Source organism: Ranitomeya variabilis, chromosome 2, assembly GCF_051348905.1.
Source record: "Ranitomeya variabilis isolate aRanVar5 chromosome 2, aRanVar5.hap1, whole genome shotgun sequence".
Lineage (NCBI taxonomy): Eukaryota > Metazoa > Chordata > Amphibia > Anura > Dendrobatidae > Ranitomeya > Ranitomeya variabilis.
In genome coordinates, this window is record NC_135233.1 from 342,653,841 (window position 1) to 342,667,491 (window position 13,651).

At 43.3% G+C, this 13,651-nt stretch overlaps 1 protein-coding gene across 1 annotated transcript in view; it reads right to left on the reverse strand.

Annotated features, from left to right (window-relative positions):
- LOC143805779 (endothelin receptor type B-like) overlaps window positions 1–13,651 on the reverse strand; it is a 49,045-nt gene that overhangs the window by 19,594 nt on the left and 15,800 nt on the right. The window contains exon 2 of the mRNA XM_077285437.1: window positions 181–682. Coding sequence (XP_077141552.1) covers window positions 181–621 — 441 coding nt within the window. The 5' untranslated portion in view covers window positions 622–682. The remainder of the gene's footprint in view (window positions 1–180; window positions 683–13,651) is intronic.

Genomic DNA, 13,651 nt, shown 5'->3' on the forward strand with positions numbered 1-13,651 from the left:
GTAACTCTGGGTGCAGATAGACTTATTTCAAGGTCCAGGTAAGTTCCGCTGGTCTTTTGACCCAAACTTAAAGCCTCGTTGGCATATATGATCCAGTAGTTTTGGGTCAGGAGACCCACAGTCAGTCCAAGCATTGTGGTCCTTAATACAAATAAATATTTTAGAGCCCTATTAACAAACCTTATAAATATTGATTGGAATAGCGATGAGGATGTAGAACAAGTCACCAAGTGCCAGGCTGGCGATAAGGACGTTGGGTCCATTCCTCATGCACTTATTCTTGTAGATAATTCTTAAAAGTGTGGAATTTCCTACAATCCCCACCAGGAAAATCACACAGGACAGTATTGTTGTGACGTATTTGAAAGCGTGCTTGATTTTGAAGCGGGACAGACAAGGCGGAGGTGGGCGAGGCGGCATTCTTCCTTGGTTTTCATTCGAGACGTTGTCCGTATCATTCTGTAGCCTTATATCCATGGGCACTAAGTTGGCCGCTGGCTCCTGATATGATGTCTGCAAGAGTTCTGAAGTCTCTTCAAGAGACGGCGGCGTTGGAGAATATTGACTGGAAACTCCTACGAGTAGGCATAGGATCCAAACGGGAAATGTACCAGGTGGCATAGCGTATACCGGCAGACCTGAGATTACAGGGGTCCTGAGATTCTGAATGATGTCTAATAATCTGTAGAGTACAAAAAGACATTGGCATGAATAAAATGTCACAAATTTATATAGACATCAGATTACATGATTTTTCAGTGAATGTGGTCAAACTTGGAGGGTTCGTCTACTTTGAAAGAGTTAAAAGTATCCCCTGCCAATAGGCCCTTTATAGGGTTGCTTAGGGCCCCGGCGGTAATCTACGGAGGACCATCAGCAAGTGTTTAATTTTCCTATAGCGCCACCACAGGAGAAACTAAATATTACAGTTTGTATTTTGATCAAGTCAAGTCCATGCAACATGCTAAGTCCTCCATACCTGCCCTTTGCTAATAGAACAAATATGTAAAAAAGAACAAGTGCAGATATAAATAATTATATACAAATACACTGCTCAAAAAAATAAAGGGAGCACTAAAATCCCACATCCCAGATATCACTGAATGAAATTTTCTAGTTGTAAATATTTATTCATTGCATAGTGGAATGTATTGAGAACAATAAAACTTAAAAATGATCAACGTAAATCACAACTAATATCCCACGGAGGTCTGGAGTTGGAATGATGCTCAAAATCAAAGTGGAAAATGAAGTTACAGGCTGATCCAACTTCAGTGGAAATGCCTCAAGACAAGGAAATGATGCTCAGTAGTGTGTGTGGCCTCCATATGCCTGTATGACCTCCCTACAATGCCTGGGCATGCTCCTGATGAGGCGGTGGATGGTCTCCTGAGGGATCTCCTTCCAGACCTGGACTAAAGCATCCACCAACTCCTGGACAGTCTGTGGTGCAACGCGAAGGTGGATGGAGTGAGACATGATGTCCCAGATGTGTTCAATCGGATTCAGGTCTGGGGAACGGGCGGGCCAGTCCATAGCTTCAATGCCTTCATCTTGCAGGAAGTGCAGACACACTCCAGCCACATGAGGTCTGGCATTGTCCTGCATTAGGAGGAACCCAGGACCAACCGCACCAGCATATGGTCTCACAAGGGGTCTGAGGATCTCATCTTGGTACCTAATGGCAGTCAGGCTACCTCTGGTGAGCACATGGAGGGCTGTGCGGTCCTCCAAAGAAATGCCACTGCACACTATTACTGACCCACTGCCAAACTGGTCATGTTAAAGGATGTGACAGGCAGCAGATCATTCTCCACGGCGTCTCCAGACTCTGTCATGCCTGTCTCATGTGCTCAGTGTGAACCTGCTTTCATCTGTGAAGAGCACAGGACGCCAGTGGCGTATTTGCCAATCCTGGTGTTCTGTGGCAAATGCCAAGCATCCTGCACGGTGTTGGGCTGGGAGCACAACCCCCATCTGTGGACGTCGGGCACTCAGACCATCCTCATGGAGTCGATTTTTAACCGTTTGTGCAGACACATGCACATTTGTGGCCTGCTGGAGGTCATTTTGCAGGGCTCTGGCAATGCTCCTCCTGTTCCTCCTTGCACAAAGGCTGAGGTAGCGGTCCTGCTGCTGGGTTGTTGCCCTCCTACGGCCCCCTCCATGTCTCCTGGTGTACTGGCCTGTCTCTTGGTAGCGCCTCCAGCCTCTGGACACTACGCTGACAGACACAGCAAACCTTCTTGCCACAGCTCGCATTGATGTGCCATCCTGGATGAGCTTCACTACCTGAGACACTTGTGTGGGTTGTATAGTCCGTCTCATTCTACCACGAGTGTGAAAGCACATCCAACATTCAAAAGTGACCAAAACATCAGCCAGAAAGCACTGGTACTGAGATGTGGTCTGTGGTCCCCACTTGCAGTGCAGAACCACTCCTTTATTGAGGGTGTCTTGATAATTGCCAATAATTTCCATCTGTTGTCTATTCCATTTGCACAACAGCATGTGAAATTGGCAATCAGTGTTGCTTCCTTAGTGGGCAGTTTTATTTCACAGAAGTTTGATTTACTTGGAGTTATATTCTGTTGTGTAAGTGTTCCCTTTATTTTTTGAGCAGTGTAGTTATATGCTAAATCAATTCTTTGTATATTTTATATATCCGAATGTGCCAGAGGACAAAAGTGGAAACCACTCGACTCATACTGAACAAACCAATGAAAATATGCCGAGATGAGGTCAAAATTTATTTTTTTTTATAGAGGGACCATTAATTTAATAAAAATACCTTTATTGCAAAACATAGGGCGTATGGTGGCACAGAGGGCACTTACAAAAAAATACAATAATTATACATAACATGTCATATGATAAGTAAGAAAACAGCATATATGCACCAACAATTCATAAATGTAAATAAGACCCAATAATAGTGCAAGGTGCTAGTGGCAAAAAGGATGAAAATAAAGATACCGTAAATATTGAAAAATAATAAAGACGCAAAATATTTTAGGGTGATACAGGTTATAGATTCAGGCAATGATAAAATGATAATAACTGAATAAAACAAAATTGAACGCTCTGTCGCTCATAAGAATAGATTAAAGGTTCTGTACATATTTAAGCATCGTGCAGATTATCTATCCAGATGAAATATAAGTAAAGTGAAAATTGACCCCAACTATGACTCATACCGCGTTAAAACAAACCATCAGTGTGGACAAAAAAAATGCATAAAAAAAGTTATGACTCTTGGAGAAAGGAGAGGAAAAGACGAATGTACAAAAATGAAAATTGGCTGTGACGGGTAAAGGTGAAGCCACCTTTAGATCACCATCACCTGCATTTTGTCATCCTCCCAGTCTCTTAGGTTTCGTTTTCTTGTCCAGTAATCATCCATTAGAAACAGATCAAGCAGAAAGCAGTTGATAAAAAGTTGCAGGGACACAACTTTTTTGTCTGATGAAAAAAAACAAAAACATGATTTCAACTGAATCAGTTTCTTCTTTAACACTGAAGCCTATGCAAAACGGACCCGTATATTACGGGACATGGAAACTTTACACAGCTGCCATATTTTTGCAGTCCTCAAAAGTTTAATTTCCAGAGATAAACCAGCCATGATCACATGGAGCACACAGCTCCATCATTTACTGGTCATGCACAATCCGCATACAAGAAAACTTTTGTCCTTGAATGCGCATTGTTTTATTGTCCAAGGTCATGAGTGTCCCGCTTCTCCTGAGGCTTTTCTCATGTAGTGACTAGTGAATCCAAGCTTTGATGACCTACGGTAAGGGGCCAGCTCACCATGATATGAATAGGCCTCTCTGAACAACGGCACAAGAAGAACATTCAGTGCCATTAAGTTTTCAGACATCAGCAAAACATGCCCTAAGGTGGCGGCACTTTATTACCAAGTGTAAATCAGATTTGAGCAGGAGAATGAATTGCATTTAGTAGACCACTTATTGTTTCTGGGAAGTAATGAAAAGGCAAAACATGGGTGTAGGTCTTATAATGATGCATGATGCTTATTATGAGGGTGGAAAAACCCAAAGACCTGAGTTCCCGCAGATGTTCACAGCTGTTGACATGCAAATAGATGCCATTTGTTTTTAATCTGTAGCGCTATTTTTCAGAAGATCTCTATCTGGTGGCTGGCATTTATACCAAAGAAGTTTTTAAAGGGGTTCTCCAGGACTGTCTTATTTTTTTAATTATGGGCCTACAAACTAATAGATTAATTGCTAGCAGAAAACTACCTGCCTGTTCTACCTGGCTCCGGCTCCAAGCAGTCACCAACCACTCCTGCCAGCAATTCAGCTTCTCCACATCAACAGAGCAGTGTCACGGCACAGCTGTTGGGTGACCTGGGACCAGGGGCTACTTTCCTGGCCCTAACACTAGGGAACGCCCTAGCTTGCCCTGCTTCCGGGATACTTCAGATGACGAAGATGCCGGGACCTCCACCCTTGCCTTATCTCCTGAGTTACCCCTCCGTCTGATCTCTTCCCCCACCCAGGAAAGAGGGGGCGCTACTGTGCACCATAGTACACCCACCTTACAACCAGGGCAACAAAGACAAGGGGAAACCGAAAACTTCACACACAAAATATTCACTCACATATAACAGAGGACTCCATCAGGGTGTGCAGGAAGGGGAAGAAAGCAAAACAGGGAAGGATAAGGAATTACCACACGTACAAATCAAGCAACAATCACTAATAACTCCTCCAACTCTCCTCATATGTACTCCTCTCCCTCCGTTAGCCATGCAGCAAACGCTAGCTCTGACAAGGATTTGTAGCAAAGCCCAGATTATAAATGGGAAGGGAGTAGCTATCCATGCTCAGCTGTGGGCACAGGGATTTCCAACATGGCCAATTAACTTCTGTTCTGCCAGAAGAAATAAACAGATTTAAAATGAAGGAGAAGTGCATCTCTGAGGTCTTCTGGCTCCACACTGTCACAGTAACCCCATGACAAGCAGCTCTTCCTCTTTCAGGCCACCCTGTCGATAGAATGTCATGTTGATTGACAGTCGACTTCCCACAATGTGGAAGCGGAGCAAAAGAAAAGCCACTGCTCTGTCGACGTGATGGCAGTGGAAGCCGCTGAATTACCAGCAGGCACCATTCTGTGTCAACAGAGATCGACACTGGACACAGCAGGTAGGTAACCAACAAATAAAGTAGCACTGTGTAGCGCTATAGCATACAAACAAAAAATATGAAGTTTGAATTGCCTTACTGCACTAGTGAATATGAAAAATTGAGAATATATAGTGCACAAATTGGCCAATTTATGTGTACCCAAAATGTAAACTTTAATCTAAGAGAGGATTCACATTAGATAGGTTCCCAGCAACGAGAATCGCCTTTTCGTGGCTGCCGGGTCCAAATGAATTGACCAATTTATGTGCTAAGTATTCTCAATTTTTCATATTCTCTAGAGCAATAATGCAATTCATATTTCATGTATTTCACGTTTACATGCTATAGTGATTATTGTACTTGTTTTTATTATGTATACCCCTCCTCACATGTAAAGCGCCATGAAATAAATGGCGCTATAACAATAAATAATAATAATAATAGCGCTACAGAGATCAACTTTATTTGTTAGTTGTATATGGAGATGGCTACTCTTGGTAAGCACCTGTTCAAACCTGATTTCCGTTTGGAAGTGACGGTCAGTCTTTTGATATTTGTATACAATAGGCAGGTAGTTAGCAACTACCTGCCTGTTAGTTCTTAGGCCCAGAATAAAAAAAAGGAATAGTCCTGGACAGCCATTTTAATTTTACTCTTTGATACATATTCTCAATGCTTTGTCTCTTCCAATATCATAGCAAAAAAAGAGCTAGGAAACAAACAGATGTTACATTGTTAAAGCTCGTGGGCATTATGATGCCTAGTTACTAGAAATTGGCGAATTGAATTAAAATTTTACAAAAAGCCGTGTACTCCAGAATACGAACTTTGTATAATTTGCTCTTTGTCAATTCAGCCAGCTGGACACCATTTCGAGGAGCCATAGAAGGCCAGCAAAAGATGAAAATAAAATAAAATTTACCCCTCACCTCTCTGGTCGACCCACTGCTCACCACCCTCCATCTGGTCCTCAGAGACTCTTCTTTCTGTTGCATCTCAAGTGTCTTCACTCTAAAATGGGACTTCCGGCCATGACCAGGTCTCGGAGGTCATTGCATGCCATAAAGTCTCATCACGCGCCGTTTTTTTACATCTTAAAAAGAAGTATCCTATTCTTGGAGAATAAGTTCTTTCCAAATCCAATCTCATGGGAAAATCCACCCAATTTGGCAAATTCGAATTTTCCCTGATCTGCTCATCTCTACTAATTACCACTTAATATACGGTAGTGACGCCTGGTAGTCATATGGGATGACTGCAGAATTATGTCCCGAGCCTGGATGACCCCATTAATTGACAATATGCAGTAAGCACATACTGTATACTCCCCTGATTGGAAGATGCAAGCAACAAGAATGGGAGTAGAAGCTTTGGATCAGAAAATATGAGCGCCAATGCCTAGAAAAATATTCTCAGAAATTTATAAAAAAAAAATCTGAATATTGTCCTTAAAAATGTGCTGAAAGCTGAACACTCACTTTATGGTCTGCTAAGACTTAGGCTACTTTCACACTTACGTTGTTTAGAAACCGTCACAATGCGTCGTTTTGGGAAAAAAATGCATCCTGCAAATTTGCCCGCAGGATACGTTTTTTTTCCCATAGACTTGTATTACCGACTGATCGCGACGTATGGCCACACGTTTCGTCCGTCGTGCACTGGTTGCGTCAGATTTTGGTGGCCCGTTGTCCGGAAAAAAACGTTCAAGGGAACATTTTTCTGTGCGTTGTATCCTGTTTTTCCGTCAGCGCATGCCCGGCAGGAAATGTCTCTCTCTGTCTCTTTCGTCCCCAGGACTGCAGACGGAAATGTGAAAGGACACACTTCCGTCGGTACGTCGCGCCGACACTTTGTGACGGGCAACTACAGACGGAAATGTGAAAGTAGCCTAAGAGACTGTTTTTTTTTTTATACTGCACAGAACTTTAGGGTATGTTCACACAGGGTATTTTTGTGGCATTTTATTTCCACATGAAAAATGCCAGTGTTGGCAGGAAAAAAGCTGGGTATGTTACGCACATTCTTCATGTTTTTTTATGTGTTTTTTGTTGTGTTTCTTAGGTATTCATTTGAATGGGTGGAAAACGCTGCAAAAACACTGAAAGAATTAACATACTGCAGATGTAAAAGACACTTTGATGGTTTAATATTGCAAGAAAAAAATGCAGCATGTAGATGACACTTTGGAAATTATATTCTTTATGCCGGGACTGTAAAACTTGGCATTTTTTTTTCAAATGGAAAAAAATGCTGCAAATACTCAACGTGTGAACAAATCCTTTTAGTATCAATGGTGAAGGAGAGCAGCTCAGAAGTACTCAAAATCCGCACATTGTTTCATCTTTATGGCTCCTATGAAGAAAATGCATCACCGTGATGACAGACAGAAAACTTTTTAAAAGTAAAATGATTGTAAAAACCTTTATCTCCTAAATGTGGACCTCCAGTTTTATCTTCTTGCACGTTATTAAGACTCACTTAAACTTACACTGGATGCAAGTCTGGGACCTGTGCCCTGATCAAGATAAAATGACTTGTTGACCCCCTTTGGCTTTGCTTGACCCCTAATCTGCAGCTTCCTTTGATTTTGAGTTTTTACACTTTGTCATTACTGAAATCCATTAATCAAATATGTCGAAAAAATTAAAGGATGTGAGGGATAAAAGGAGCAGTATAAGACTTCTAAAAAAAAAGATAGAGAACCGGGGAACTACAGGACTCAATATAGGGCTGCCGCATAACAACCTGAAACATGGCATAAAGTACCGGGGTCCGGTGTGTGTGGTCTGGTCCTGTATGACAATCTTCACTTCTGTAGCCGACAACATCAGCCGGCCATCCTGGCCACCTCTTGCACTTACTACTTCACAGCAGGTAACTACTGACTAGTCCTCGCTTGGGTTCAACATCATGAAATTGAAGGGACTAGTAAAAGAAAGTGTCCAAGGGGCCATCTGCCGCCAGAAGTGAGAGTAGACCTGATCCGGCTGCCATGAAGTACCTGGATGATGGTCCGGTGAGGCATGAGTCTTTTTTCTCAAATCTAGTATACAATGTTCCCCAGACTGAGCCATTGACTTTATCAAGAAAAATGGAGTCCAAAGTTTGAAACTTTACACTGTGCTCAACTTTTTTATAGCATCATCCATCTTTTTACCATGGGTGACAAGTGATGGCTCCTTGTTTCCATTCCTCTGTAACATATCTATATATTTAAGTGCATCAATTAATACATTGCTTCATTAGAGGTTTTTGTATACTATGTGATGTCTGGTAAGGGGGTATCAGTAGAGGATTCTGCACTGGGCACCATCTAACCAAAGTCCGGCACAGACAAAAGTGTTTTTCTTATAGTAAACAAAACTGAAAAGATCCCCAGACCTAGACGATACAACATGTGTTATGCCAGCTGAAAAGGAATCATTTGACATGATTTGTGGTTGAAAGCAGTGACCATCGATCATTATCTTTTTACCGGCTTTTGCTGGAGCTATAAACACATGATAATCAGCCAACACAAGCCGCCCCCTCAAGGGTTCTGCATCATTGGACCTATCTCTTATTAATACTCTAAGTCAAAGATATCACTAAAGAACAAATCAAAATTCAGGAACCAAATCCTTGAATTGTGCCTCCCCTGCCTATTTCCAAACTTGCACCTTGCACAGTTGCCTACTTTGCCCACCCATTGTCCTGAAGTTCGACTGAAAAATTATTGCACCGTGGGTCCCAAAACATGGGTGCACTATGACCATCTTCCCTAATTTAATCTGGTTTATCTCCTGTCATTCCTATTCCATGCTTGCATGTTAAAGGAGATATCTGGGACATTTATAATTTTTTGCTATTATTCTGCTGTTATTTGAACTTACCGTAAGGTAGTTGCCAAATGCCTGCCAGTTCCAATCTGCACCAGCTCAAAGAGGTCACGGATGACTGCTTCCACTGGCATCAACTTGACAGAGCAGCATTTTCTCTTTTGCTCTGTTTTAGGGCCGTCTCTACTGATGTCATGCTGATTGACAGCCGGCTCCCCACTGCCTAAGTGCTGGGAGCTGGCAGTCAATCAGCATGACATCAACAGTGACGCCCCGATGACAGAGAAACTCAGAAGAGGAAGAACTGCTTTGTTTACGAGAGGTGTAATGAAGCAGGAAATCACCAGCAAAGATCGTCCCTGTGCAGAACAAGCAAGTAGTTAACACCTAACTGCCTGTCAGCTTTTAGCCCCATGCACAAAAATAATAAAAGTCCCCTTTAACGGTGACATCTTTCTATTGACAATTATTCTGTGTTTCCAGCTAGCTTATCTCAACTAGTTTTGGAGCACAGAGACTTTTTTCCAATTACGTAACGGATATAATTAGGCTCGCTATTTAATTAACTCCAGAACCTTGCGGACATTGTGGACATGTGCGTTTATATAAAAAAAAAATAGCTGGGTGCTGATTAAGGTGTCCTAATCCTTCTGACGCCATGTTTAGTTCTAATTACATTACTATCCTTATCTACATGTATAAACAATGATGTCGTTGCCGTTACATAAACATTATTAGTCACTAGCTGGAGCTTCATTTTCGCTCTTGGTATTTAGCTCTTGTATTATGGCCACTTATTTAAAGGAGAAATCCGGTGTTATTGGTGGTGGTGAGATGTGGGGACTGGACGCCTACCAGCTTCTATAATGAAGAGGTGCAAGGCATTGCTGAGTACTCAAACTCTTTAACAAGTGGATAGATGTCGATGAAAATAAAAAAATATATATATCACCCTAAAATACCAATACTTTGGAACCTTAAAAGGAATTTGTCACTTGTTTCTTGCTGCCCAAATCCCAGGCAGCATGAACCATGATCGTAGCCAGGCATGGTCTTTCTCTGAAACGCTTCGACGTGACAGGGACTATGAGCCCCGGACGGCTCCACTAGAGGTGACTGACATGTCTCCATCATGTGCGCACATAGGAAGAGAGGTGTCAATCATCTGGAGTGATTCGGGGAGGGAACACGTCACACTAGCCTCATCTCTTCCTATGGTTTTCGACTGCTCTTCAACTGTGTTTTCTATGAAACATCGGAGTTTGGGCAGCCAGACTCTGATCCATGCTGACCAGCCCATGAGCAAATCGAGTGACAAGTTCCCTTTAAAGGGAAGCAGTCACCTCGTAAAATGCTATTTATTTGCAGATATAGGGTCAATCTGCAGGCAAGTAGTGTTACAATTCTACAGAAAGTGCATCTACTGGGAAACAATCAACTTATTTCCTCCTGGGAGCCCCCAGCTTTCAGTCGTCGAGGCATTTATTGTATCAAGGAAAATAGAAAAAATTGGAATCCTGCTCAACAGGACTGGATTTTCCTTTTATTTTTATTTTTCAAAAGAAAATATAGTGCATACAAAAGAAAAATTTACATTACATTTACATTACATTGCGATCGCTTGATCACCTATACAATACACTGTAATATACTGTAGTCTATTGTATATTACTTTCCTACGATGCTTAGCCACAGGGTGGGCTCCGGAGGAATAGTAACATGGCAGACACAAGAGCCTTCACTTGGCACCTCATGATAATGTCAAGGGGGGGTGGAGGCTGGGCTGGTGTTAGGGGATAAGCCTGGGCAGTTGCCCAGGGCCTCCGGGCACAGTGGGGCCCCCTTCTGTGTTCGCTCTAGTGTACGGTGGTAGGCAGGCTCGTACTGGTCTATCTTGGAATTGGTCGATCCTGTGATTGATGTCAGTAGGAGAACAGCCAAACTGGAGAGACAGCCGAGCCTGTTCAGTGCAGCAGCAGGAGAAAGAAATCATGAGAAAAAAGAATACAGTGCAGGAAGCAGGTGAAGAAGCAGAGAGGAAGGAGCAGCGCTACCAAGGAATGGAGAGCAGAGCCCACAGGAGGAAGAAGCAGAAAGGAAGGAGCAAAGCAAACAAGGAATGGAAAGCAGAGCCCACAGAAGGAAGAAGCAGAGAGGAAGGAGCAAAGCAAGCAAGGAATGGAGAGCAGAGCACACAGAAGGAAGAAGCAGAGAGGAAGGAAAAGAGCAAACAATGTAGAGCAGAGCACACAGAAGGAAGAAGCAGAGAGGAAGGAAAAGAGCAAACAAGGAATGGAGCAGAGCACACAGAAGGAAGGAGCAGAGCATGCAAGGAATGGAGAGCAGAGCACACAGAAGGAAGAAGCAGAGAGGAAGGAAAAGAGCAAACAAGGAACTGAGAGCAGAGCACACAGAAGGAAGAAGTAGAGAGGAAGGAGCAAAGCAAACAAGGAACTGAGAGCAGAGCACACAAGGAAGAAGCAGAGAGGAAGGAAAAGCGCAAACAAGGAACTGAGAGCAGAGCACACAGAAGGAAGAAGTAGAGAGGAAGGAAAAGAGCAAACAAGGAATGGAGAGCAGAGCACACAGGAAGAAGCAGAGAGGAAGGAAAAGAGCAAACAAGGAATGGAGAGCAGAGCACACAGAATACAGTGCAGGAAGCAGGTGAAGAAGCAGAGAGGAAGGAGCAGCGCTACCAAGGAATGGAGAGCAGAGCCCACAGGAGGAAGAAGCAGAGAGGAAGGAGCAAAGCAAACAAGGAATGGAAAGCAGAGCCCACAGAAGGAAGAAGCAGAGAGGAAGGAGCAAAGCAAGCAAGGAAAGGAAAGCAGAGCCCACAGAAGGAAGAAGCAGAGAGGAAGGAGCAAAGCAAGCAAGGAATGGAGAGCAGAGCACACAGAAGGAAGAAGCAGAGAGGAAGGAAAAGAGCAAACAATGAATGTAGAGCAGAGCACATGGAAGGAAGAAGCAGAGAGGAAGGAAAAGAGCAAACAATTAATGTAAAGCAGAGCACACAGAAGGAAGAAGCAGAGAGGAAGGAAAAGAGCAAACAAGGAATGGAGCAGAGCACACAGAAGGAAGGATGTTATGATCCTTAGTGGTTGAGGATCACAAATTACTCCAGCTAAGTAACAAACATAGGACAAGCTCTAGGGAGGTGGCAAACTGGACTGACCGCAAATCTGAATCTATCCAAACACACTAGAAGTAGACGGTGAACGTGCCTAAAAATCCTAGACGTCTCGAGCCAGCCTGAGGAACTAACTACCCCCAGTGAGAAAGAAAGACCTCTCTTGCCTCCAGAGAAATAATCCCCAAAGATATAGAAGCCCCCAACAAATAATAACGGTGAAGTAAGAGGAAGGCACATACACAGGGGTGAAAGCAGATTCAGCAAATGAGGCCCACTAATACTAGATAGCAGAAAATAGAAAAGGGAATCTATGCGGTCAGTAAAAAACCCTTACAAAATATCCACTCTGAGATTTCAAGAACCCCCACACCAACTAACGGTGTGGGGGGAGAAACTCAGTCCCCTAGAGCAACCAGCAAGCAAGGAAATCACATTTTAGCGAGCTGGACTAAAAACATAATGAACGCTGATAATCAAAAAATGATCAAACAAAAACTTAGCTTGTCTTGGAGAGACTGGGAGCAAGGTAGACACAAGGAATCTGAAGAGCACTGAATACATTGATAGCAGGCAAGGAACTGAGTATCCAGGTGAGCTAAATAGGAAACCACAGGATAACGAACCAGCTGATGCTGCAACCTGCAGAAAGACAACACTACACAGTACCGCTTGTGACCACTAGAGGGAGCCCAAAAATAGAGTTCACAACAGAAGGAGCAGAGCATGCAAGGAATGGAGAGCAGAGCACACAGAAGGAAGGAGCAGAGAGGAAGGAAAAGAGCAAACAAGGAACTGAGAGCAGAGCACACAGAAGGAAGAAGTAGAGAGGAAGGAGCAAAGCAAACAAGGAACTGAGAGCAGAGCACACAGAAGGAAGAAGCAGAGAGGAAGGAAAAGAGCAAACAAGGAACTGAGAGCAGAGCACACAGAAGGAAGAAGTAGAGAGGAAGGAAAAGAGCAAACAAGGAATGGAGAGCTGAGCACACAGAAGGAAGAAGCAGAGAGGAAGGAAAAGAGCAAACAAGGAATGGAGAGCTGAGCACACAGAAGGAAGAAGCAGAGAGGAAGGAAAAGAGCAATCAAGGAATGGAGAGCAGAGCACACAGAAGGAAGAAGCAGAGCGGAAGGAAAAGAGCAAACAAGGATTGGAGAGCAGAGCACACAGGAGGAAGGAGCAGAGAGGAAGGAAAAGAGCAATCAAGGAATGGAGAGCAGAGCACACAGGAGGAAGAAGCAGAGCGGAAGGAGCAAAACAAACAAGGAATGGAGAGCAAAGCACACAGAAGGAAGGAGCAGAGCATGCAAGGAATGGAGAGCAGAGCACACAGAAGGAAGAAGTAGAGAGGAAGGAGCAAAGGAAACAAGGAACTGAGAGCAGAGCACACAGAAGAAAGAAGCAGAGAGGAAGGAAAAGAGCAAGCAAGGAACTGAGAGCAGAGCACACAGAAGGAAGAAGTAGAGAGGAAGGAAAAGAGCAAACAAGGAATGGAGAGCAGAGCACACAAAAGGAAGAAGCAGAGAGGAAGGAAAAGAGCAAACAA